This window comes from Equus caballus, chromosome X (assembly GCF_041296265.1).
Source record: "Equus caballus isolate H_3958 breed thoroughbred chromosome X, TB-T2T, whole genome shotgun sequence".
In the NCBI taxonomy this organism is placed as follows: Eukaryota; Metazoa; Chordata; class Mammalia; order Perissodactyla; family Equidae; genus Equus; species Equus caballus.
In genome coordinates this window covers 140,188,417-140,213,240 of record NC_091715.1, presented here as the reverse complement: position 1 = coordinate 140,213,240, position 24,824 = coordinate 140,188,417, and the positions used below count along the sequence as shown (strand labels likewise).

The 24,824-nt window shown below is 40.5% G+C and overlaps 1 protein-coding gene across 11 annotated transcripts in view; it reads right to left on the bottom strand.

The window, feature by feature from the left end:
* Positions 1 to 828: 828 nt before the first annotated feature.
* Positions 829 to 24,824, bottom strand: part of LOC111771564 (gamma-aminobutyric acid receptor subunit alpha-3-like) — a 52,785-nt gene continuing 28,789 nt past the window's right edge. For all 11 annotated transcript variants that reach the window (XM_070257399.1, XM_070257401.1, XM_070257391.1 and 8 more), the window contains 2 exons: positions 16,634 to 17,034; positions 829 to 2,866 (listed from right to left, as the gene is read on the bottom strand). In XM_070257399.1, coding sequence (XP_070113500.1) covers positions 2,531 to 2,866; positions 16,634 to 17,034 — 737 coding nt within the window. In that variant the 3' untranslated portion in view covers positions 829 to 2,530. The remainder of the gene's footprint in view (positions 2,867 to 16,633; positions 17,035 to 24,824) is intronic.

Sequence of the window (24,824 nt, the reverse complement as noted above, 5' to 3'; positions counted from 1 at the left end):
CTAAGACTAGGGAAATAGTTTTCAGAGGCAAAGTGGCTTCAAAAGGTTTTCAAGGAAACGACAACACTTAAATATTGGTATCAGGCAATTTTGCTAGGGAGGCAGCCATGTGTGCCTTGCATGGTTGTTCTCAGGGCACGGTTGAACTAGTCAGGGACTGTGAGATTGCTAGGGCAGCAGGGCATCCATCAGATGACCACAGGGCTGGAACATGCACCAAGTGTCAGACTGTCCAAGTCTCTGATTTTATTTCAGACAAGAAAACCTTTTATATGATTTAAAATGCTCTCCCAAGGAGATTTTCCCCATCCCTTAAGAGCCATGCAATTTCCTCAAGCAGATCTCATGAGATTATTTCCCAGATTTTTCCTAACTCTGTAAGAAATAAGGGTCATCATCCATTTTCCAACACGTGGATCAACCAACCACTCACTCTCCTTCTGCTTAATAACTATCACCTAAGGAGACTATTGCCTAAGGGAAATAGTAATCAATGGAAAAGAGAGAGAGCCTTTAGCATTGCAACGAAAATCCCTCTCTCTATGTCCTGGGAGTGGGTGAATTTAGCAGAGGGAGCAATACAAGTGTTTCCTTCTCTGTCATATTGGGTAATGAGACCCCTGAGTCAATCAAAGCTATGTTTTCACATGGCTTCCATTTTGGATCACTGTAGTAGGTCTCTTGCTCTGGATATACCTTTTTTCCAGCATAGTCCAATGGTGTTAAGAACTGGAAAGTAAGGGTGGCACGAGAGTGGAGGTGAAAGCCAAGAACAGAGTACTGCTTGTGTTAGGCAAGGAGTGACCAAAAAAAGTTCGCCAGCCCAAGTATAATTCAGCGAGAGTTTAATAAACAGCTGCTAAACATTGCACCAAAGCATTTGGAAACATTTTCTACAGAGAGGCAAAAGTCAGGCTCATTCTAAATTCCTTAAGAGGATCATTAGCAGCCCCACCCACCCCACCCCCCATCCCCACAGATCCACGACACCACACTCTTCTAGTCATGAATTTATCTACAGACACAGTCTTAGGAATAATGGGACTGGCATGCATTACCCCAGCAATGGCAAGGAAGCAGGGGATGGGGGAAGGATGGGTGAAAAGGTAACCAGCAGTTAATGATAGACCCCTTAGGAGCGTTGTTCACAGAGTGGGCAGGGAGAATCTGCTTTTGGTGCCATCTGTGGCTTTATTTTAGCCTTCTAGGATACTCTGGACTAGGGGCTGGGGCTGCCATCTTAAACAATCTCATTCCCTTGAGCTGTGACTATTAGAAGTGGTCTGCTTGGATGACATATTGTGACTTTCTAAAACTCTTTTAGGCGTCCAACCAAACTGTTTTCAGGACCCAGCAGGCCTATTGAGATTGTGCCAATTCTGAGGTCAAGGTGGACCTGGCTTCTCAGTCATGTCTTCATTTTGGCCTTGGAAAGGGGTGCAAGATAGTTCTCTACTACAGACACTTGTAAGGAGCCTAGGCAAGTCATTCAAACATCTGAGACTTAGTTTAGCTACCTTATAAAAATTTTATAATTATAGGGGCCAGCCCCGTGGCATAGTGGTTGAGTTTGGTGCACTCTGCTTCAGTGGCCCAGGTTCGTGGGTTTGGATCCTGAGCGCAGATCTACACCACTCATGAGCCATGCTGTGGTGGTGACCCACATATTGAGTGGAGGAAGATTGGCACAGATGTCAGCTTAGGGCTAATCTTCCTCAGAAAAAAAATTATAATTATAAATGTCCTTTTTACTCGCATTATGAACAAATGAGATCAAATGGCCTATAAATAATATATTATCAAACTGGTAATAAAGATAATGTTTTAGTTGACTCAAAAATCAACTCTATTCTGATTCACCCCTCTCAGAATCAGCATCAACAGAGGACCAGAGGTCCCTGACACAATGGGAGCAAAGTTCTTGGGCCTGGGCTAGGCTTTGGGGTGTGGCAGGTATGGAGAATAGAATCTGACTTTTGCCTGCCAGTAGCCCTCTCTTTTGAGCCAGACTTCAAGCCTCAACTACCACCCAGCCCAACCCTCTTGCCCCATCCAATATTTCACTAATTGTCTTGGCAGGGAGGTGACTTTCCCATATGCAATAGCCCAGCCTAGCTCCCTAGTGAGTCAGAATCATCTGATCTGCATCAGTCCACAATTGTCCTTGGTGTGGACCTCTCAAACAGCCAAGGCTCCCACTATAGGTAGTAGAGTCTCCTGTTCTTTCTGCAGAGGGCAGAGTGCAGTAAAATACATGCAGTGCCCTCAGCTGGGGGAGACTGGCAGACTAAGATGAGCATTTGGACAAATGGCAGTGTTTGGCTCTGAGGGTACACTCAGCAATGTTAGAGGGGCAATTTTTTTCTGTTGTTATTGTTTTTTCATTGAGATTCATAAATATGATTTGAGAGTCACGGCTTGGTAGAGGGTTAAATGAAAGATCCTGAAACACACGAAGGGGAGCCCCAGGGTTTGGGTGCCTGGATGCTTCCTAGGGTAGACAGTGCTCTGGTTGCTGCGCACCCACTATCTACTGTTTGCGGATCATGCCCTTGATAGCTGACTCCCGGTTGACATATGTGGCCCAACAGACCAGATTGAAAATGGCAAAGAGCACAGGAAAGATGATGCGAGAAATTTTGTCAACCTTGCTGACACTGTTGTAGGTCTTGGTCTCAGTTGGGTTGTCCAGCACATAGGTGGTCTTGGGCAAAGGAATGATTGTTGGGTTGGAGGAGACACTGGGAACAGCACCCTTGGAGATGGTGGGGAACTCAGTGTCCTGGGCCAAGTTGATGGGGTAGGTGGTCCCCACGATGTTGAAGGTGGTGCTGATTTTCTTTGTTGGAGCTGCTAGTGTTTTCTTCTAGGGGCCAGAAACAGTAGGAGAGAAGGGGGAAACAAAGCAAAAGCTAATTAATTCGTTAAACAGAGCACTCTCAGAGGCTGTGGGGAGGAGGAGCCATGAGGGAAGTTAAGAAACAGTGGCCATGAAGCCAACAGCTCTGAGTAGCCAGGTTGTGTCTGGGGATAATTGAAGATGAGTTTGAAAACAGAAAACTTGCATTATCCTGGTTTACTAGCTATGTGGCTTTGGCCAAGTCATTTCTCTTTGAGCTTTCGTTTCTTCATCTGCAAAATGAGGATCAAAATATTTGGCACGGTTGTTGAGAGGATCAGATGAGAGAATGGTTGTAGAAATCACCGGAAAACTGTGAAATGTTGGTCACATGAAGGGTCCTATATAATCATGTGATTTGATCGTCACAGTAACCCTATGAGGTTGGTGAGTGAGATTACTCCCATTTGACAGACAAGAAAACTCAGCCTCAGACTGAGTAGCAGAGCCCACACTAGCCACCTGGGCTCCTGACTTTTATCCAGTGCTGCATTCTAGGCACAAGACACTTTTTGGTCACCCGAGAAATAACTCCAAAAGGCTTCATCAAGTGGCACATCTCCTGTGAGGAAGAGAGCTCAGTGAGTCCAAAAGTCATTTCGTCATAAAGACACAATAAATCCTACGGCATGTTTACATGCATTATTTCGACAATATCTCACCCTTCACGCACGGTTAATGTGTTCAGCAAGCTGGGGCCACACTAGAGTTTTCCACTCTTGCAAAGCTGCAGGCAGGAGCCACAGCCTTCCCAGGGAGCTATGCAAATACTCCCCTCTGACACAGCAAAGGCAAGGACAGGTAGGGGCTTCCTATGACACTGCCTTTGGATTTTTCTTTTCAGAGTAAAAAAAAAAACTCAATAGGAAACAAGCATGCACACATGTGCCCATTTGTTCCCACATATATGACTTCTGTATACATGAACCTCCATGTAGCAAACAAAAGAGGAGACAAAGCTCAGCCCTGGATCAGAAGAGAAAGGCTGACGAAAAGGAGGCCAAGGGAGCAGGCCAGTTCCTGACTCAGGCCAAAGGCAGTGGCCAAGCTCATAACCTGTAGTGTTGGTTGCCTCACTCCCCCTCTGGCCTTTTCTGCCTTCCATCCCTCTTCGTTTCTAGGGAAAAGTGGGGCTAGATGAGCTTCAGAAGTGCCCAAGAGTATGAAGTGATAACTCATTGTATCACGCTTATTTCACACACCTCGCCATGTTCCCTTTCTCAGTGTTACTTGGCTTCCCAGCATCTGTGTTTTACTCCTTTACTCCCTCTCTTACACGTTTCTCTGAATCTCTTTCTATCTCTTTTCTTCTTTACTTCAGAGTCTCCACTATTTTCATATTTTTTTCCTTTTGACCACACTGCCATTTACCTTCCTGATCCTAATAATAACTTTTGCCAAATATTTACTGAGTATCTACTTGGCCAAGAACTATGTAGGTATTTAGGGATGGGTGGAAAGGTTAAAAGATGAGTCAGTTTCAGTCCCTGTTTTCCAGTTCACAGTCCACTGGGGGAGAGAGCCCTGTGAACACATCATTGACTTAAAATGTAATCAGAGTTCTAACAGACGTGGGCCAGATGTGGTGGGAATTCAGCAGAGGGAGGGGCACAGTACCTCCCTCTACTGGACAGGTGCTGGAGAAGGTGGCTCAGAGAAGGCAATGAGTTCTGTGAGCTGGGTGGCAGAAGATGAGCAGGAGCTCACCAGAGGAAGATGCAGCAAAGGACAGTACACAGGCCAAGGGCACTGCTTGTTTGAGGGGTGCCCAGGAGCTTGCTGTAGCTGGATCACAGTGTGCATGGCAAAGGCCTTGTATGCCAGGCTCTCCTGCTCTGCCTGCCTGTGCTGCCTGCAGGGTTTTCAATCAGGGAGGGGGAGGGGGACAAATGAGAGGGTGTTGGTTTAAGTAAATGAACAGTCTGACTAATGGGACACTTAAAAAGCAATACTGTTCTTTCTCTTTGAGGATTGCAGTCACACTGCTACAAGTGGAAGGCGGACAGAACTCTAAGGCTTCTAAGAACCTTGTAAATGCCGTAAATACTACACGGGACTCAATTATAGTTAGCAAATTCAACGTGTGGATAGAGGCCTGCTGCTAAATGCCTCTGCTATTAAATAAAAGAGCACTTTACTTCTTCGCCTGCTTACTCATTAATTTGCTTAGTAATCTCTTTTTTCATGAGTAGACAAGAAAAAAAGAAAAAAGGAAAGAAAAACCCCCACTACCCTGATTTTGCTAGAAGCTTTCACATGTGTTATTTCATTTAGTCATCTGATAAGCTGGTTGTGATCAAGTCTCTGGAACAATCATTCTTAACAGCAAACACTTTCATTAGCTCCGGGGGCACTCTGTAGTCTATAGGTGGGGAGAAGCAGCAGTTGATTAAACCACAGATTTTTTAAGTAATAAAGAAAAATATCTTTTCATTTCCTTTGCCCTTTCCAACATGGCACATTTTAATCAGCCATTATAATTTTTACCTAAATTGTCAAAGAAGGAAATCAAAGCAAAAGCTACAGTGTCAAGAAGACAGGAGAAGAAGGCAGAGATTAATGGCTAATATTTCTCCATTTCGGCATCTAGTTTTCTAATACTTCTCTATGTTCTGGAATTTGATAGATACAAACTAGAAGGACTTAACTTTGCCCAAACTGTGATTCTATTTCTACCTCCCTAGCCAAGTGCCTGGCTCTTAGGCACATGATAGATGTTTACTGAACGAAAAATGACCTCCTCTGCATTGAAGATTCTCGATGTGATTTCTAGTTCGTTCTTCCTGAGTTCTGATCTCATCTATATGGAGAGCATATCTCTATAATTCAGGCTGGACTTAACTCCCACACCAGAAAACTGACATTGACTCCTCCAAATTCCCCCAAGCAGTCTGACCCTAGGACAAGGACACCTTTCCTCCTGGGAAGCCACCTGATGTGGGTTTTTAGGATGAGGCAATGAAATCTTTTATGGACCACGCAAGAGTTTTCCTCAGATGGCACTCCTGGCTGTTGTTTCCAGAAGTACTAATTAGGGGTTTAGTTGGAACCTTGAATGTACTTGAGACCCAGCCAGGACCTCAGAGTATGTGCAGATATGGTCTGCACCCTGTGTGACAACCCCCAACAGCCATCCAACTTTCCCAAACCCAAGTTTTCAGAAGCGGGGCAAGGTAATGCAGTATATACTATGTGGGATTCAAAGACAAATCAGAGCAATGACAAAAATCCCAAAAAACAAATGACCCAATTTTTAAAATGGCAAAGGACTTGAATAGATATTTATCCAAAGAAGTTATACAGATGGCCGACAGGCACATGAAAAGATGCTTAACGTCATTAGTCATTAGGGAAATGAAAATCAAAACCACAATGAGATATCACCCTACACCCATTAGATACCTACTACCAACAACAACAGCAAAAAACAGACTATAGCAAGTGTTGGCAAGGATGTGGAGAACCTGGAACCCTGTGTACTGTTGGGAATGTAAAATGATGCAGCTGCTATGGAAAATGGTATGTTAGTTTTTCCAAAAATTAAAAATAGAATTAAAATATGACCCAGCAATTCCACTTCTGGGTATATATCCCCCAAAATTGAAAGCAGGGTCTCGAAAGAGATATTTGCACACCCACGTTCATAGCAGCATTAATTCCCAATAGCCAAAAGGTGGAAGCAACTGAAGTGTCCATAGAGAGGAGAGTGGATAAACAAAATGTGGTCTATCCACACAATAGAATATTATTCAGTCTTAAAAAGGAAGGAAATTCTGACGCAAGCTACAACATGGATGAACTTTGAGGACATTATGCTAAGGAAAATAAGCCAGGCACAAAAAGACAAATAGTATATGATTCCGTTTATATGAGGTACTTAGAATAGTTAGAGTCATAGAGACAGAAAGGAGAATGGTGGGTGCCAGGGGGAGGGTGGGGGGAGAATGGGAATTTGTTGTTTAATGAGGACAGAGTTTTAGTTTTGTGAGATGAAAAGAATTCTGGAAATTGGTTGTACAACACTGTGAATATACTTAACACTACTGAACTGTACACTTAAAAACGGTTAAGATGATAAATTTTAGACTAATGAGGGAGATTAATTAAAATAAGAGAACTAAAATGTAAGGGAAAAAGCAAAAGAAACATGCAGAGAGGCATAAATAATGAGTCAGGCAAATTCAAAAGAGGAAGGGCGCATGCGGGATTAGGAGGGGGCCAGTAAGCCAATAGATGGAGAGAAAAACGCAGGTGGAAGAAAAGGAATCACTTGCGCAAGTTTCCTGAGAAGGTGGGAAGCATCCAGAGCCAAACTGGGGAGTTGCCTGGGGCGAGATCACAGCTAAGGCGAGAGTGGATGAGACTCAAAGACTATCTATGTTTTGGTGGGGACAAAGGTGCACAGTTAAAGCAAATTCCTCATGGAGAAGGTGAAGGGAAGAGTCGAGGTTTAAAATAGATTTTATAGGAAATAGAAGACAGAACTGATTAGGGACACAGAGAAGGAATGCAGGACAGGTTAAAGCCCAGCAGACCTCAAAAGTATAAACTCATAAATGTCACCAATCCATCAATGGCTGTGGAGTTTTTTGAGAGAGAAGTAGGGGAGTTGGACTGAAGTGACTGAGGAGGTGGAGGGTGCTGGTGAGTGACTGCGGTGATACAGCACATGGCCAAGGCTAGAGAGAAAAGCAAGAAGAGAGGGAACCATGGACTTTGAGAAACTATAGAGGTTATTCATTTATTTGTCAAGTATTTACTGAGTGTCTACTACATGGCAGGCTCTATGCTAGGTGCTAGGGGTACAGTAGTGAACAGTAAAACATGGCCCATGCCCTCAAGGAGCTCACATTCCAGTGAAGAGGAGTATGTAATAAACATGTAAGCAACTAAATACACACAACAATATATGTCAGGAGATGAGAAGTATAATGGCGACACATAGAGCAGGGCGGGGACAAAGAAGGATGATGAACGCTAGTCAGAGAAAGTCTCTCTGAGAAGGTGAGCAGGGATCTGAATAAAATGAGAAAGTGAGCCATGAAAAGATGTGAGCAACAAAACTTGCAGAGAGAGGGAATAGTAATGACAAAGCACTTCGGGTTGCTACAAGAGTGACTTGTACAAGGATCATCAAGGAGGCCACTCCTTGACCTAAGTGGAGTTGAATGAAAAAAAAAAAAGGATGGTAAGAGGTAGCATCACAGATCTGGGGACCAGATCCTATAAGACTTTCAAAACCATGATAAGCATTATGGATTTTGATCTAACTATGGTTGGAAGCCATTAAAGTATTTTGAGCCACATTTTTTTAATTTACAGTTTTGAATGATCATTCTGACTGTTGGGCAGAGAATAGATAGTTGGCATAAAAAGCACAGGAATAAAATTAAGAGGGAAATCCAATGAGGCCAGTGAGAGAGATGGCAACTTGAGTGCGAAGGAGAATATCAAGGAAGTAAGAGAAAAACAGGAAATCCTGATGTATGAGAATCCAAGTGAAGATCTGGAGATTCAAAGGAGACATCTTTAGTATAAAAGAGTGGAAGAGTAATAGTCTGAAAGCAATATTGGGGATTAAGAGGATGTGAACTTCACTTCCGGAAAACAGGAGAGAGAAGATTAACATCTCCAGCTGAGACATGGGTGTCAGTCAAGACAGGAAGTAGTTGGAGGGGTCATTCAGTGAAAAAACCAGTTGTACAGAATAGTTTATTTTCCAGTGAACAAGAGTTTCTGGAGGAAGTGAAGGAAAGTTTATGAGAGGTAGGAGGATAAGTCTAGAAAAAAGCACATTAGAGTATAAAGATAAGAAGTGAGGGGAGGATAAATAACCACAGAGGAAACTATAATTTGTGCATTGATCAGAGATGACATGGAGGTGGGTCCTGTAGAACATATGACCTCGCACGTCCACAACAAAGTTTATTATGAGCTTTCTGATTATCAGGTGACAGGTCCAAACATACTAATACAATTAGCAGATTTAACTCTTACAGTCTTCTTGACAAAAACAAAGAAACAAACCACCAGAGCAAGTATACAGGTAATTAGATTGGTCCATTTCCAAAGCCCTCACCTAGTGGTGGACACAGTAGCGGTACCCAGCAGGTGAGATGACCCAGAGCTCCGCTGATAGTACTGGCCACAGGCTCAGTTCTAGTTTATGATATCAGATGGGTCATCCAAGTGAAAAACAAAGACAGAACTTGCAGTTGTTGCAAAAAACGTAAACTACCTGTAAAAATCCTACATATGAAATGAGCATGTTGGAGTCAATAACGTTGGTAAGATGAAGGAAAACAGAGAGTGAGACAGCCAGATGAGAGAAGCATCAAAGCGCAAGGCAGTCTGCATGAAGTAAAGGAGGAGGTAATGACCTGGAAGCAGCAAGGAAGGGATAGAAGCGTGGCTTCCTATTGCAATGGCAACTGAGGAAGTCGTTTCCTCCGGAAACAGCCAAGTTAAGGTGAAAAGAAAAAAATGGAGAGGGAACACTTTGGTTTTCTCTCTCCTATGGCACTTGGTCCTGTTTCTGGGCTCTGTCTATGTGTATATATACATTACTTTCCTCCCTAGGCAGTCAGCTCCTGAGTACTGGGGTCATGTAATGTTTAGCTCTGCATCCCACAGATATTCCAGAAATGATTGCTGTTTGTTTTTGTTTCAATCGATTTACCAGTAACAGAGTACAGTTGTTTCCAGGACATTTATGCCTACTGTAGAACAGGGTGAGAAGACCACTAGTTTATGAATAAAACTTAACCCATGGTGAGTATTATCCACCCCACAGAGAAAATACTAAGGGGTGACTCGATTTGTGGCTGTGTTTATAGGACTGCCTCATAGATTTAAAGGCCATTAATGATAAGTAACTAAACTTTTCCAAGATGAGGATGGAAGTTCAGTATGGAAGTGTGTGGAAGTTTCTCTAATGTAAAATAAGATATTATTCTAGAGCATTCAAATATTATTTGGAAATAAGAAAAAGAGCCTAAGAATTACTGTTTTCAAAATTTAGATAAGACTTTACGAATATTCAAAAGACAAACACCATATGATTTCACTCATACATGGAATATAAACAAACACATGGACAAAGAAAACAGTTCAGTGGTTACCAGGGGAAGGGGGGTGGGGGGTAGGCACAGGGGTGAAGGGGAGCACTTACGTAGTGACAGACGAGAAATAATGTACAACGGAAATCTCGCAATGATGTAAACTATTATGAACCCAATAAAAAAAGCATTTATGAATATTTTAAAAGCAGTTCTGAGAATAATGATTATCTTCTTTTTAAATGTAGAGGTTTATTTCATTTTAATTTGCTTTTATTGTAATTTTCAAAAAATTAATCAAAGTAATAATGCACATACTTTTAAAAAAATAGAACTTAAAGGCTTATAATGAAAACCAGGGAACCCTTACCCCGATGCACCCCCAATCTTGTCCAGCAACTCATAATTGTTTTTAATTCTCTTAGCTGATACTTCTAAGGGTTATTGCTAAATGATATGCTTATACTGCCACCGGTTTTACACATAACTTACCATCTTTTCATGATAATGATTTACCTCACTTATGCAACCCCTCCTCCATCCTCTAATACAATTACAGCAATATTTTTAGTTCAATCGATATCAGTGGTAACATCATTGTAAAGAACCATATAAATACCTCTAGCCTCCTGCTCCAAATTGGACTGCTTCCTCCCCAGGCTTGCTTGCTGCATAGGTTTCATCTTAGGACTTCTCTTCACTTATCTTCTCTGTTGGATGCCCTCTTTTCTGGATCCAGCGTCGTTTTCTTTTATGTTCTCCTCTCTTGTTTTAATAGAACATATCCTCTAGTATCTTCCTAAGGTGGAGTGCGTGGGGAGTGACATTTCTGAGTTCTTGTAGGTCTGAAAATGACAACTGTACATCTCTACTTAGTTGATACTTTGGCAGGGCATAGGATTCTAGGTTGAAAATCATTTGTCCCTCAGATTTATGAGATTTACTGCTCCACTGTCTTCCGGCATCCAACGTAGTTGAGAAGTGTGATGCCATTTGGCCAATCAATTCTTTGTAGATAACATTTATTTTCTTTCTAGAAGCTTTTGACTGTCGCTTTATCGCTGGTTTTCCGAAGTTTCATGATGATGTGCCTTCATGTGGGCCTATGAGGACGCTTTCAACCTGGAGGCTTATGTCTTTCCGTTTGTAAAAATGTCTCCTATTAGTGCTTTGTTAATTCCCTTCATTCATTTTTCTCTTTTCACTCATTCTGCAGCTTCTCAGTTGGATGGACTTCCTGGATTCATTCCTAAGTCTCTTATATTTTCTTTAACTTTCTCCGCTTATTTTTTTCTTTTTGCTTTACTTGTGGGGAGATTTCCCTGAGTTTATTTTTTTTTTTTAAAGATTGGCGCCTGAGCTAACAACTGTTGCCAGTCTTCTTTTCTTTTCCTTTTTCTTCTCCCCAACCCCCCCCCCCGTACATAGTTGTATATTCTAGTTGTGAGTCCCTCTGGTTGTGCCACGTGTGACACCACCTCAGCATGGCCTGATGAGCTTTGCCATGTTCACACCCAGGATCCGAACCTGCGAAACCCTGGGCAGCAGAAGCAGAGCACGCGAAATTTACCACTCGGCCATGGAGCCGGCCCCAACTTCAGTTTATTTTTCCATCTCTCTTGAAATTTTTATTTTGGTAATTCTTTTTAATTTTAAGAGCTCTTCCTTATTCTCTGATTTCCTTTTGTATTAGCATCGTATTCTTGTTTTACGGATATGATATATTTACAAATATAAAAGTTAGTTTTATTTTTCTTAAATTTAGGGAATTAAAGAAAATTTATCTTTGTTCCCTCCAAGATGAGCTTTTTTCTTTTAACCTTTGTTTTTCTCTTTCAGATTGCAAACTTTCCTTTGCTAATCCTTGGTATCTCAATATTATTTGGCAACATAAAAATGTGTGTATGCTCAGTGTACTTGAGCTGGCTTATTGATTGCAGACTATGATTTAAGAAGATCAGTTGGAAGCAGATCATTTTATGGGGTAGTCCAAAATGTCACTATGTAAAGGTCTTTTCTCGGGAGACATTCAGCTTCTTTAGAAGAGAGACTTCTGCTGTCTTTCTGCAAAGTATACATCTGGCTGCAGACATTTCACATGTTGGGCAGGCTCTGGGGTCTTGACTATTCTGTACACACACTTTTAACAGTCTCTCTAGTTGCACCCCTGTGCTTTATTCTCTGCTGTATCGATCACCTCAAACACCGAGTTTCTTGGAGATTCAGTCTTACTTCAGCTTAATAAATGGGTTCTTTCTTTCCAAGTTCATTCTTCTAAAACAATGCATTAAAATCTCTTGTCTGACTGAAATCCCTTCTCCAGTTCTCCTGATGCTTGTGAGTTTGTATTTTATTTCTTGACTCTCATTTAGTAGGATGTGCAAATACATGCAGCTGATCCTTAAAGCCTGCAGTTCAGCTATGTTTTAGAGTGCTATTATAAGCTAGTCATTTGTCTTCATTTGAAAATTAGATTTTGTTTTCACCTATTCCTTCTTTTTCTTTCTTTTGGAACCTTTCTCCTTACATTTTATGTAATCCTTAATCAAAGTCCAGATCAGAAATAGATTTTTAAATCATTTATATTATTTTTAAACAGATTCATGCTCACCCATTCTGGCTTTATGATGCAAATAAGGGTTAATATGTCTCTCTAAAGGAGGAAAACAGAAACTAAGTTACGATGTAAGTCCCAATAGTTTTACTCTCAGTGCACTTCAGCCTTTTTTCCTGTGGGTCAGTGGTTCTCACCGTTCATCCCTGCACATTGTAGCAGCGTGGACAAAGTATAGCACCCTCACATTAGAGACCTATTTTTATTCATTCCATAGTTGTTGTTTTTTTCAAATCTCATAATTGACTTCTTTTGGGTAACTTAAATGGATTTACCATGGAGAGGAACTAAGGAAGAAGACTGAGATGACCATCTTTGCAGAGAGTTTTAGACAATTCTTTTTGTTCTCTTTTTTCATTTTCAGCGCTCCTTGGAATTGGGGAAATGGTTGTCACTTTTGATATCTACATCTACAGTCTCTTAACAATCTATTCTAGTTCTCTCGCTGACATCAAACTGCCCCCACACCTCTTCCCAGCAAGACATCCGTGACAGCCTTTCAGATATCTGAAATTAGCAATCACCATCCCCTTGAGGCATCTGTCCCTCCTCCGTTGCAGTAACCAAACTGGAACAATGTACTTTAAACATGGCTCAACCAGTACGGAGTAAAAGGGCTTATCATCTCACTTGTTCTAGGTAACTGTTAACTCAGGCTCAAATTAAATCTGCCTTTTTGAGAGTTACACCACATGGAAGACTTACATTAAATTTGCTTTTTCCCTATATCCCAGCATCTTATTTATAATGTGCAATTGTTGTTAGCTTGTCTATCACAGAACTATTTTTTTTCTACCTATGTGTAAGAATTTGAGTTAGCAAATGTTAATGTTTTGATTTTAGCCTGTTCTCTCAAACTTTAGAAATTCTTCTTGATTCATAATTCAGAAGATACTCTTCTCCAACCAACATTCATTAATGGCAGCTTAAAAATTGGAATCTCCTACCTTCTATGTCTTCATTTGAGTCACTGATGACATTTAAGAGGGAAGGGTCAATGACAAAGCCCTGTGGACTATCACTGGGACATTCAGGTTGTTGTCCATCCATCAGTCAATTTTATTTGAGTTCAATTGGTCAACCAGTGACATCAGCCTAATTGTACTATTTTTCAACTACTGTTTCTTTTTCATGAAGGCATAATAAAACAAGTTACTCAGATGTCTTAATAAAGTCTATGATATTTCCTGGTCTACCAGTCTAATGAACTTTTCATAAAATTTCTTAAGGTTAGTTTGGCATAATTTCTTCTTAGTGAACTCAGGCTGGATATCAGTGATTAGTGCTAACTGCTCTTAAAACATCTGTTTAATAATGTATTCTAGGGAGCTTTCAGTTTAATATGTCAGAGTGAAGACATCTTTGCTTCCTTCTCCTCTCCGGAACCAACCAAAAACTATAAGGAAAATGAGAGAGAGAAACAAAAACTCCATCTTTGATTAAACCTGAAAGCATTTTTAGCCCTTGTCCCCAAAAGTAGGGGCTCCCAAATGCAGTAAAAATTAGATCAGGGTAAAGAATGGACCAAAGATGCCTGTTCTGGATTTCAGGCCAAGAATAGAGGCCTAAAAGGTGGGTGGCATGACCTGAGTGAGGAAAAAAAAAGGACCCCTGTCTTGAAACAAAATCAGTTTTCAGGCTGGTAGTGAGAACATCCTGGAACACTGCTTGACCATCACATAGTGGCAGAGGAAGTAGAGACTGAAGAAATTAAAGGATATAATGCTAAACACACACACACACACAAACAAACACACAACTATATATAGAGGGCTTTCCTGTGAACAAGGGAAACTTCTTGCTAGTGAGAAGCAGAATCACAACTACGAGGAGGAGTACTCATAAGAGTTTATATAGACAACAGATGATGCTCAAACTACTCACTCCCAACTACTCACCACTCTCCTACTCACTCTCTCAGCTCCTCCCGAAAATGATACTTTCACACAGAGCAGAGCTAGTAAAGAACTCCTCTAATGCAACTTCAAGGAATAATTGAAAACAAGCTAATGTGGTACTGATGCAAAACATGTTGCAAAAAGGAGGAAAAATAACCAAAAAGGATTGTGGAACAGCACACAAAATAAACATAGAACACATGAAAAATAAGTCATCAGACATCATAAAATTAACGTAAGGACAAATACTACTACTCCAGAAATGAAGGCAAAAAGACACTGGTGAAAAAGGTCAGAGACATGGAAGACAGGCTTGAGAAAAATGAAATGGAAAATAACAGAGTTAAAACTTATTAGAGAAAAATGGTAGATATGGAAGACAAAGAAAGCTCTATGATGTGTATAATCTGTGCTTCCAGGAAGAGAGCAGAACAAGGTATTTCAGGAAAGCTTTCCTGAAACAAAGACAGCTGTGAGTCTACAGGCTTAAAGGGCAGCATGCTGTCCAAGAAAACATTCAGACAAAGAGATCAAGATATATCTTTGTAAAGTAACTGCAGTTTGTAAATAAAAGACACATGCATATGGGCTTCTAGGCCATAAAATCGTCACCTATTATGTGAGAGATTCTCAGGCTGGTTTTAAACTTCTTCATCACAACACGCATTGCTAGAATTGAGTATAACAATCCATGTCTACATGGACATCAGAGAAAGAGAATGTGACCCACAAATTGTACAATGGCCCAAGTATAATTCAAGTATAAACACAATTGACAGATAATTTTACACATGCAAGAGAGTAGGAAATATGGTTCCTATGAGACCTTCTTAAAGAAACTTCTAGAGGATAGCCTTGAGGGAACTAAACAATGAATGGAAAAATGGATAAAAGGATTATTTTGAGAAGAGAGTGAATTTAAATGTAGAACTATGACTAATCAACTATAGGAATTATGGCTGCGTAAAAGCATATAAATGCTATAGAACTTGACAATGCAGAAATAGTGGTATTAAAAAAAGTTGGGAGACAACAGAGACTGATAGAGCAGGTGAGAGGTAGGATAAGTATACTAATTTCCTGCTATCTTGTAATGGGTGAGGGGTCAGCAGACCCTGTTCATAGCTGATAAATCAAGTACTGGAAGGGTAAATATGTTTTAAGGATCCAAAGATAACAACTAGACTAAGTATAATAATAAAACCAACCAAAAATTCCTATGGTAGAGTAGATGGAGGATGTAGAAATACACTTATTTCTTCATAATTTATAGCAAGGAGTTAATAAATTCTATCTAAATAAATAGTTAAAAACTATTCCAAAATTTTGCCAACTCACCAGTCTGTATTCTATGGAATATATCTTTTCCTCCCGTTCGAAAAATCTTCATTATCTTTTCTCTTCTCCATGATTCTTCAAAGAGTATTGGAATGGTTCTGGGACCACTTCTGCCAGTTCTTTTTAGCATCTTTGGATAGTCTTCATCTAGATCTAGAGATCTGAAGTCTTTTAAAGCAGCCAAGCGTAACAATCTTGATTTCACTGTATTCATGTTTTATTCCTACCAATTCCAGTTGGTTTACTGTTTTTTTCTCTCTGTTTTCTTCCTTCCCATCCATCCACCAATTCAACTAACATCTATTTAGCTTTCACTATGAGTCAGATGCTATGCAAGGATGCTGGCTAGTCAGAAAGATCATGCAGGCAAACCCCTGCCCTCAAGAAGTTCAGTCTAGCGAGGAGGCAGGCAAATAACTCTAATACAAAGAAATGCTTTTAATATCAGGAGCACCCCTGCCCCAAGAAAAGCTAAAGCTACCTGGATGATTTTGGAAAGGCTCTGTGAAGAAAATAGCATTTCATCTGTGTCTTGAAGAATGAGTGGGTCTTCACTATGCAGAGAAAAAAGAAAAGAACATTCCAGGTAGAGAGTAAAAATTAAGCAAAGACACAGAAGGAACGGCAATCACTTTAGGTTGACTATAGATGGGAACATACTGGAAAGTGAGGGGCAGAGGTGGCCCTAAAGATTGTTCTCCAGGTTGAAGATAGAGTCCACTCTTCCGGGTGACTTTGTCAGTATAGTGGTTTCCCCTCGAGACTAGCAGTATCACACTTAGGTTTGTTCCCTCACGATAAGACACCAACCCTCCATGATACCTACCCTCTTCTTTTTTCTCCCAGCAAACACTCCACATTGCCAAGAAGCACTCCAGTTGAGAATTAGACTGATGACCCCAGTGAATAGTTCACAGCCCTGGCCAGTTCCCATAGGCTGCAGGCTGCCCACTCCTGGTTCCAATACAGTTCTCTCAGGGAGTGCTTCCCAGCCCCCACGCTTGCTGTATCTCCCCTTTCTCTCCAGGGTCTCTGGCACCTTCTTGCCTTCCCAAGCCCAGCTCCGCTTGGTGATGTAATTGACAGTGGCAAATCTGATCAGCACAGAAAATACAAAGGTGTAACAGATGCCTATGAACCAATCCATGGCCGTCGCGTATGCCACTTCAGGTAAGGAGTTTCTGGCACTGATACTCAAGGTGGTCATGGTAAGAACTGTGGTGACACCTGGGGAGAGGAAAGATGAGAACCAGTTCCACTGGAAGACATTTAGAGCATATTTGATGAGCTCGTCAACTTCCTACCAGATACCCCACTCAAAAGGGCCCCTTTAAAGGAAAAAACAGAGAATGTCAAAGTTCTACCTAGTAACCACGCCATCCCAATTTCACAGGAATAGGAATCTCCAGTATAGCACTTCTAAAAGTTGTCCTCTAGCCTCTGCTTAAACATTTTCACTGACGAGTAGGTAACCCATTTCATTGTAAGAGAGCTTTTTAATTAGAAATACCTACCTTATGAGCTGAAACCCGCTTTCCTGTACCTCTTAGCCCATTGACTGATCTCAGAGTTCTGTCTCTGGCAATGCAGGAAAAAAAAAAAAAAACCCTGCTCCCTCCTCTCCAGGATAGGCCTTCAGAGAGTTGGAGAGGATGGCCATGGTTCCTCATGAATCTGTTCATCTCCAGAATGAACATGGTCAGTCCTGTCTCTTGTTTCTCCTCCTTTCCCAGTGTGGTAGTTGGTTCTTTTCTGAACAGCCCAGAACTGAGCCCAAGACTCAGGACATAGTCTGAGCTCAGTAGGATTTTCACTTCCCTTATTGTGGACAATGTTCTCCTAAAAATACAACAAACTATTGTAGAAAATGGTTCTTATCTGCATCACACTCTAGGTCCTATTGAGCTTTGTGGACAACCAAAGCTGTTCCAGTATCTAGTTCTTGTGAGTTTTTGCCAAACAAGAGCTTGCTTTTCGATCAATTGATTCTTTTTCTTGGTAGTGTTATTAACCTAAATTTAAGACTTTCCTTTATTCACTTTTAAATTCTATTAAAATTTTTTTACTAATCTTTTCATATTCTAGATATACATATGAGCTATACAGTGTTGTGGTTAACAATATGAGCTGTAGAGTCAGACTGAAATAGACTACAATTCCGGCAATCCCGCTTACTAGTAACATGACCTTGAACATGGTGCTTTACCCCCAGTAAGTCTCAGCTTTATCACGTATAAAATGTGTGTGTTGATACCAGACTCAGAGATTTGTTGGGGGAGCCCACGAAATGACGTGTATAAAGCCCATAGCACACCATCTGGGAGTAATCACTCAATAAATAGTAGCTTCTATAATTAACATTACTCTTATTTTTACTGTTATTATAGCAATAGTATTGTCATAATTATATAATTAATTATAATCACATTTTAAACTGTATTATAATAATTGTCTAACTGTTAGCAATAATACTCTAGTCCTGAATACTTCCATAGAAGTTAGAAGGCCTGAGTTCTCCCACTTACTTGCTTTGTATCTTGGGCAATTTCCTTAGTCTCTCTGTGCCTTCATTCTCCCCAGCCACGAATATTCCATGCAGTCTCTATTCCTCAGAGTTTTGATGAGGCAGTTGCTGTACCCACAGTCATCCAGACTTGAGGAAGGAGGAATAGTCAGAACCTCTTTCTGAGCGTTGGCATGCTCAAGAGGATGGGGAATGTGAGCCTTATGAGCTGGGTCAAGCAGGGCATGAAAGGAAGTCTTTTTTTTTTTGTTTTTGAGGAAGATTAGCCCTGAGCTAACTGCTGCCAATCCTCCTCTTTTTGCTGAGGAAGACTGGCCCTGAGTTAACATCCATGCCCACCTTCCTCTACTTTATATGTGGGAAGCCTACCACAGCATGGCGTGCCAAGTGGTGCCATGTCCGCACCCGGGATTCGAACCGGCGAACCCCAGGCCGCCAAAGCGGAATGTGCACACTTAACCACTGTGCCACCGGGCCGGCCCCAGGAAGGAAGTCTTAATGGGGTGGGAGACGTTACATAGAAGAGCAAGCAGATAAAGCCTATTAACTATTAACTCTACCCAGAGAGTCAGCATGTGTGGTGCAGTCTCTGGGGCTTCATCATATCTTGCTTTCTTGAGTACCTTACTTACATACTTGCTATATAAATGAAAACCCAGACTGGAAAAGACTTAGTACAGTTTCAACAGAGAGACCCTTAAAGGAGTACCTTTGCACAAACTTAGGCAGAGAGTCGTCAAGGCTAATTAGCAAAAACACATTTTAAGCTCTGTCAGGAATCAGCCACATAGCTAGTACCTATGAACAAACTGTCTGAATTTGTAGCCTGCTAAGCTCTGAGAATGGACCCCGGGCGCAGTAACCCTCTGCCCACACCGAGCAAGGAGTAGTTCATGGGAGAAACAAGTTACGTCATTTACGGTTATCAGCAAATGCAGTCGTCCACCCTGGCACATTCACAGCAGTGTGCCAGTGCATGGACGGAGAGGACTGCACTGCAACACAAGTGTTCCTGTGCCATAGCTCAGTAGAGATTTTTAGAGCTCTAGCCTCTAGGGCTTAATTAGCACTGTCACGTTGTGAAAAGCTCTTAGCTAGTCAGAGCTGGTAAGACCCTCAATCAAGCATTTGGTACACTTCATGGATGGACAAAGAGGTTTGGCATTTTAAAAGAGATCCAGGCCTGCCATCCAGTGCTTCTCTTTCAAGACTCTTCTAGAAAGTTTTTTGTGAATGCCCTGCTTCACTTCCTTTAAGCACTTCTAAAAGTCTTAAAAGTATACTTCTTTGACTATACATGTCTGCCCCACTAAACCAGGAGTTGCTTGAGAGCAGGGACCATGGGTAATTCGTCTCTATCTGCTCAACTGCAAACACAATACCTGGCAGAGTAGGCCCCTAGTGCCTGTGTGATGAGTGGAACTGCTCTGCTCAGCCTATAGCCCATGGCATTGCACCACATTTGCTCCCATCAGAGTGAATAATATTCTTTTCTTGCAGTAACAATATTGTTATTATTATCGATAATATAGGTCTTGTTCTCTTCTTTTCTCCAACATTAACAACTGTCTATTCTGTACCTTATAGAGTTAGGTCCTAGGGATACAAAAATTAAAACATTTCAGACCACAGCATTCAAAATGAGCACTCACTCTCCCCAGGAGACAATCAGAATTAATCATCCTTCATATACCTGTTGAGCTGAGACACCACCACAAGGGCAAGGCTTTTTGTTAATGCATTGTCAGTCAGCTTGAATCCTGTTTCACAAAGTACGTTACTGAATATGACCCAGTCCCTCATTCCTTCTTAACATCCCCTTTCTCCAAAACTCTTCTAACTTTCCAACTCTGCTGCTCTAGGACCACCTATATTCTCCACCTCTTCTCTGAATGCACTTTCCTCTTTTGGTCCGAACTGAAACCTGACTCTCCTATTGAGTATACTGTTTCGGTTCTCAAGAGGTGGTTTATCATTCAGAATCAAGAGCTCAAGAGGTAGGAGTCCACATTCTTGATCTTTAGTACTCCTTAGACCATTACACTATCATAGTCTTGTGGTAACCTGTGCTCCTGTGAGATTTCTACCATCTGGTAATACCCCTCTGCGCCCTTTCTCATAGGTATGATCTACAGAATACGTTTATCACCCCAAAGGTTCCTTTGTAGCCACTTCATCCCCTCTTTGGCCCCAGGTAAGCACTGCTCTGCGTTCTTTCAGTCTGGATTAGATTTTTCCACCTAGAGTTGCATATAAATATCATACAGTATGTATTCATTTGTGTCTAACTGCCTTCACTCAGCATAGTATTCTTTAGGTTCCTTCACGTTGCTGCATCTATCTTTAGTTCATTCCTGTTAATTTCAGGGTAGTGTTCCATTGTATTGATAGAACATAATTTGTTTATCCATTCCCCTACTAATGGACATCTGGACTGTTTCCAATGTTCAACTATTATGAATAAAGCTGCTAGGAAGATTTACACACAAGTCTGTGTGTTGGAATACGCTTTCATTTCTCTTGGTAAATACCTAGGGATGGAACTGCATGATTATATAGCAAGTACGTGTTTAACTTTACATGAGACTGCCAAGTGGTTGTGTAAAGTGGTTGTTCCATTTAACATTCCCATCAGATGTATGAGAGTTTCAGTCAGCATGCATCTTTGACTTATGAAAATTAAATATTGACATTTTTACACGTTTCCCTGACAATGAAACCATCTACCCCCATCTCAACTTATATACATTACATTACGGTCTAGTCTTTTATTCTAAATATATTGTACACCCAATAAGCCACTGTTATTCTTTTATACATTCAATAGTCATTCATTGATACTTATTATTCCCACTCTTTTCAAATGCATCTTAAACAGTTCTGGGACAAATTTTCTTTGGCTTGAAGAACTCCATTTGGTGAGAATTTGATGATAATGAATTTTTAGTGGTTTTTTTTTTTTTTGTCTGAAAATGTCTTTATTGTTTCTGTTGAAGTCAACTGATAACCTATTTATTATGGCTTTAAAGGCAAGGTACTTTTTTTCCAGGCCACTTTTAAGATTTTTCTCTTTGTTTTTTGTTTTCAAAAGTCTCACTCTAATGTGTCTCTGTTTGTATGTCTTTTAATTTATCCTCCTTGAGTTCATAGGCCTTCTTGTAATCGTGCCTATTTGTCCTTCATCAGGTTTGGACAGTGTTCAGCCATTATCTCTTCAAAAATTTCTTCTGGACCATTCTCTCCCTCCCCTCCTTCTAGGATTCCAATTCCCTCTGTTAGACCTTCCCAATAAATCGTATGTTGTTTCTCTCTCTTAATGCATTTTATACATTTTTGTCTTTCTGGGCCTCATTCTAGATATTTTCTTCCAGTTCATGAATTTTCCCTTCTCCCTTCAACTGTATCTATACCAGTGAGTTTTTATCTATGTATTCCAATTTTAGAATTTCCAATGTGCTTGCTCTTTCATGCATGCTCTCTCTGTCTCTCTCTCCCCACACACTGGTCATATGATGGAATTCTTATGTTTCTTTCAACTACTTAAACATATTCATCATAGCGATTCGAAAGTTTGATTTTTCAGTCAGTCCACCACCCCCAGAAGAAAGTACTGCTTTGATCTCTAACACCATAGCTTAGTTTTGCCTGTTTTGGAATTTTATATAAATAAAATCAAATATTATGTACTATTTTGTGTCTGGCTTCTTAGCTCGACACAATTTTCGAGATTCATCCAAATCGTTATGTGAATCAATATTGTTAATCCACTGTACGCATATGCAGCAGTGTATTCACCCCTTCACTTGTTGATGGACACTGGATGTTTTCCAGTTTGGGGCTTTCATGAATAAAGCTGTTATGAACATTCTTGTATAAGCCTTTTATGGATATATATTTTCATTTCACTTGGGTATATACCTAGGAGTAAAATACCTAGATTTTAGGGTAAATGTATTTTAAACTTTATAAGAAGTAGCCAAACTGTTTTCCTAAGTGGTTGTACCATTTTACATCCTCACCAGCAGAGTATGAGAGCGCCAATTGCTCCTCAACCTCACAAATATTTGGAATTGCCAGTCTTTTTAATTTTAGCCATTCTGGTGTTTATAAAGTAATGTCTCCGTGTGGTTCTAATTTGCATTTCCCTGATATAAAATGATGTTAAATGTCTTTCCATGCGCTTATGGGCATTTATATATATTCTTGGTAAAATGCTCATGTTTTTTTCAGTTTTTTAAATTGGATTCTTTATATTTTTGGAATATATGTTTTATCAGATCTGTACATTTATAAAATATCTTCTCTCAGTCTATGGCTTGCCTTTTCATTTTCTTAATGTTATCCTCTGATGAGTGGAAATTTTCAATTTTGATGAGGTCCAATTTATTCTTTTTTCTTCACTGTTATCACTTTTTCTGTGCACTAAGGAATTTCTTCCTTCCAAATTTGCAAAGATATTGTCTTATATTTAGTTCTAAGAGCATTACATTTTTAGCTTTTATATTTAAGACCATGATTAACCTCAAATTAATTCTCTTCAATGCCATCTCTGTCATAAATCAAGTTTTTATATATGTGGGTCTATTTTTACTCTCTCTATAGTGTTTCATTTATTTATTTTTCTTCTCCTTGTGCCAATAACACACGTCTTTACTATAGCTTTTTAACCATTTTTGACATCTTACAAGGCTAGTCTCTCCATTTTGTTCTTTTGAGGATATTGGCTATTCTTGGCTGTTGGGTCACACAAAAATTTTGCAATCACTTTTTAAATTAATATTTCATCTTGGAGGTTCTCACATCAATGCAGTTAGTGTAAATATGAACTCTAAACTCACATGAGGCCAAGTTTGAATTAAAAATAAGTTCTTAAGGAATCCTATATTTTACACAAAGCCCAGGCCAAAACAATATGCTTCCTTGTTGTCTCCCTGCACCGATTCCCGTATTTTTCTAGTGCTCTTTTGCATTGAGGGCATAACCCTTCGATGGTATTGGATTTATGGGATGAATGCTTATATTAGTTTCCTATGGCCACAAATTTAGTGGCTTAAAACAACACAGATACATTCTCTTACAGTTCTGGAGGCCAGAATCTCTGATGTCAGTTTTATGGGGCTAAAGTCGAGGTGTCAGTAGGGCTTCACTCCCAGTGGAGGCTCTAGAGAGAGAAGCCATGGCCTTTCCCAGCTTCTAGAGCTGCATTCCTTGGCTTGGGGGCCCCTTCCTCCTCTTTCAGAACCAACAGCATAGCATCTTCAAATCTCCCCTGCTTTTTTCACCACACTGCCTTCTGCTCTGTAGGCAAATCTCCCTCTCCCTCACTCTTATCAGGACACTTGTGATTTCATTTAGAGCCCATCCAGATGATCCAGGATAATCTCCCCATCCCAAGATCCTTAACTTAGTTCACATCTGCAGAGTCCCTTTTGGCATATAAGGTAACACTCTCAGGTTCCAGGGATTAGGACACGGATGTCTTTGGGGGCCAGTATTCAGCCTCGCACAATCCTAGTTCCACCCCTTAACTTTACTCAGGCTCAAAGCCTTTCTGCGTAACCTGAAAACTCACTCTCATTTACCCAGACTAGGAGTCCATCCACCCATCTTCCGCTACGACAGTGTCAGCTCACGTGATTAACACTCCAGCTTTCAGTTCCTTCTTCCATTTGGGCCCCTGAGTATTTCCTTTAAGTTTTTATAAGTTCAGATATTAAAACAGAATGTTTTCTATGTTTTATGTAGCTGTTCTAGGATTCTGTAGAGGAAGAATTTTTCAGGGTATCTAGTTTATTGCATTTCCCAAAATGGGTATCTTTAACTTACTCCTATATAGTCTCTGCTCCCTCCAATTCACCAGAGCTGTTCTTTTCAAGATCACTAACAACCAAGCATATCACCATAACCAACAGACAGTTTCTGTCTGCCTCTTACCTAGGCACACAGCAGAACTCACTCCAGAGGATTACCCTCTGCTTCTTGAAACACTCTCCTCTCTTGACTTCCATGATATTACACCCTTCTAGTTTTAGCTTTGTTTCCACTTTACAGATTACTCTTTCTCTTTCACCACTGCTGTCTCCTCCTCCACTTGATCTAAAAGGCTGCTTCTTTCTGAAACATCATTTACTATTTAACTACACAGTGTAGCTTCAGGATATTTGAAAGAATCATTGGCCTTCTATGTGGGTACTCAGCATATGCCTCACAGCCACCACTGCCATGGAGGCAGTTTAAGTTAATTAATATTTATCTCCTAAAAAGTCTTACAGTGGGAAAAACAGGCAGAAAATGTTTTATATGCTTTAAGTCTCCCAGGGAAAAGTGCTAATGATATGCAAATCCCTTCCTAGAGATCAGTAAATTCGTATTGAGGAAAATTTCTGATCATTGAAAAACCCTTTGAACTTTGTGTAGCTTTTACTGAATGTCAGATAATTCATACTTCCAAAAAGGCTAGAGGAGAAGCAGCAAAGTCAGATGCTCAGACAAA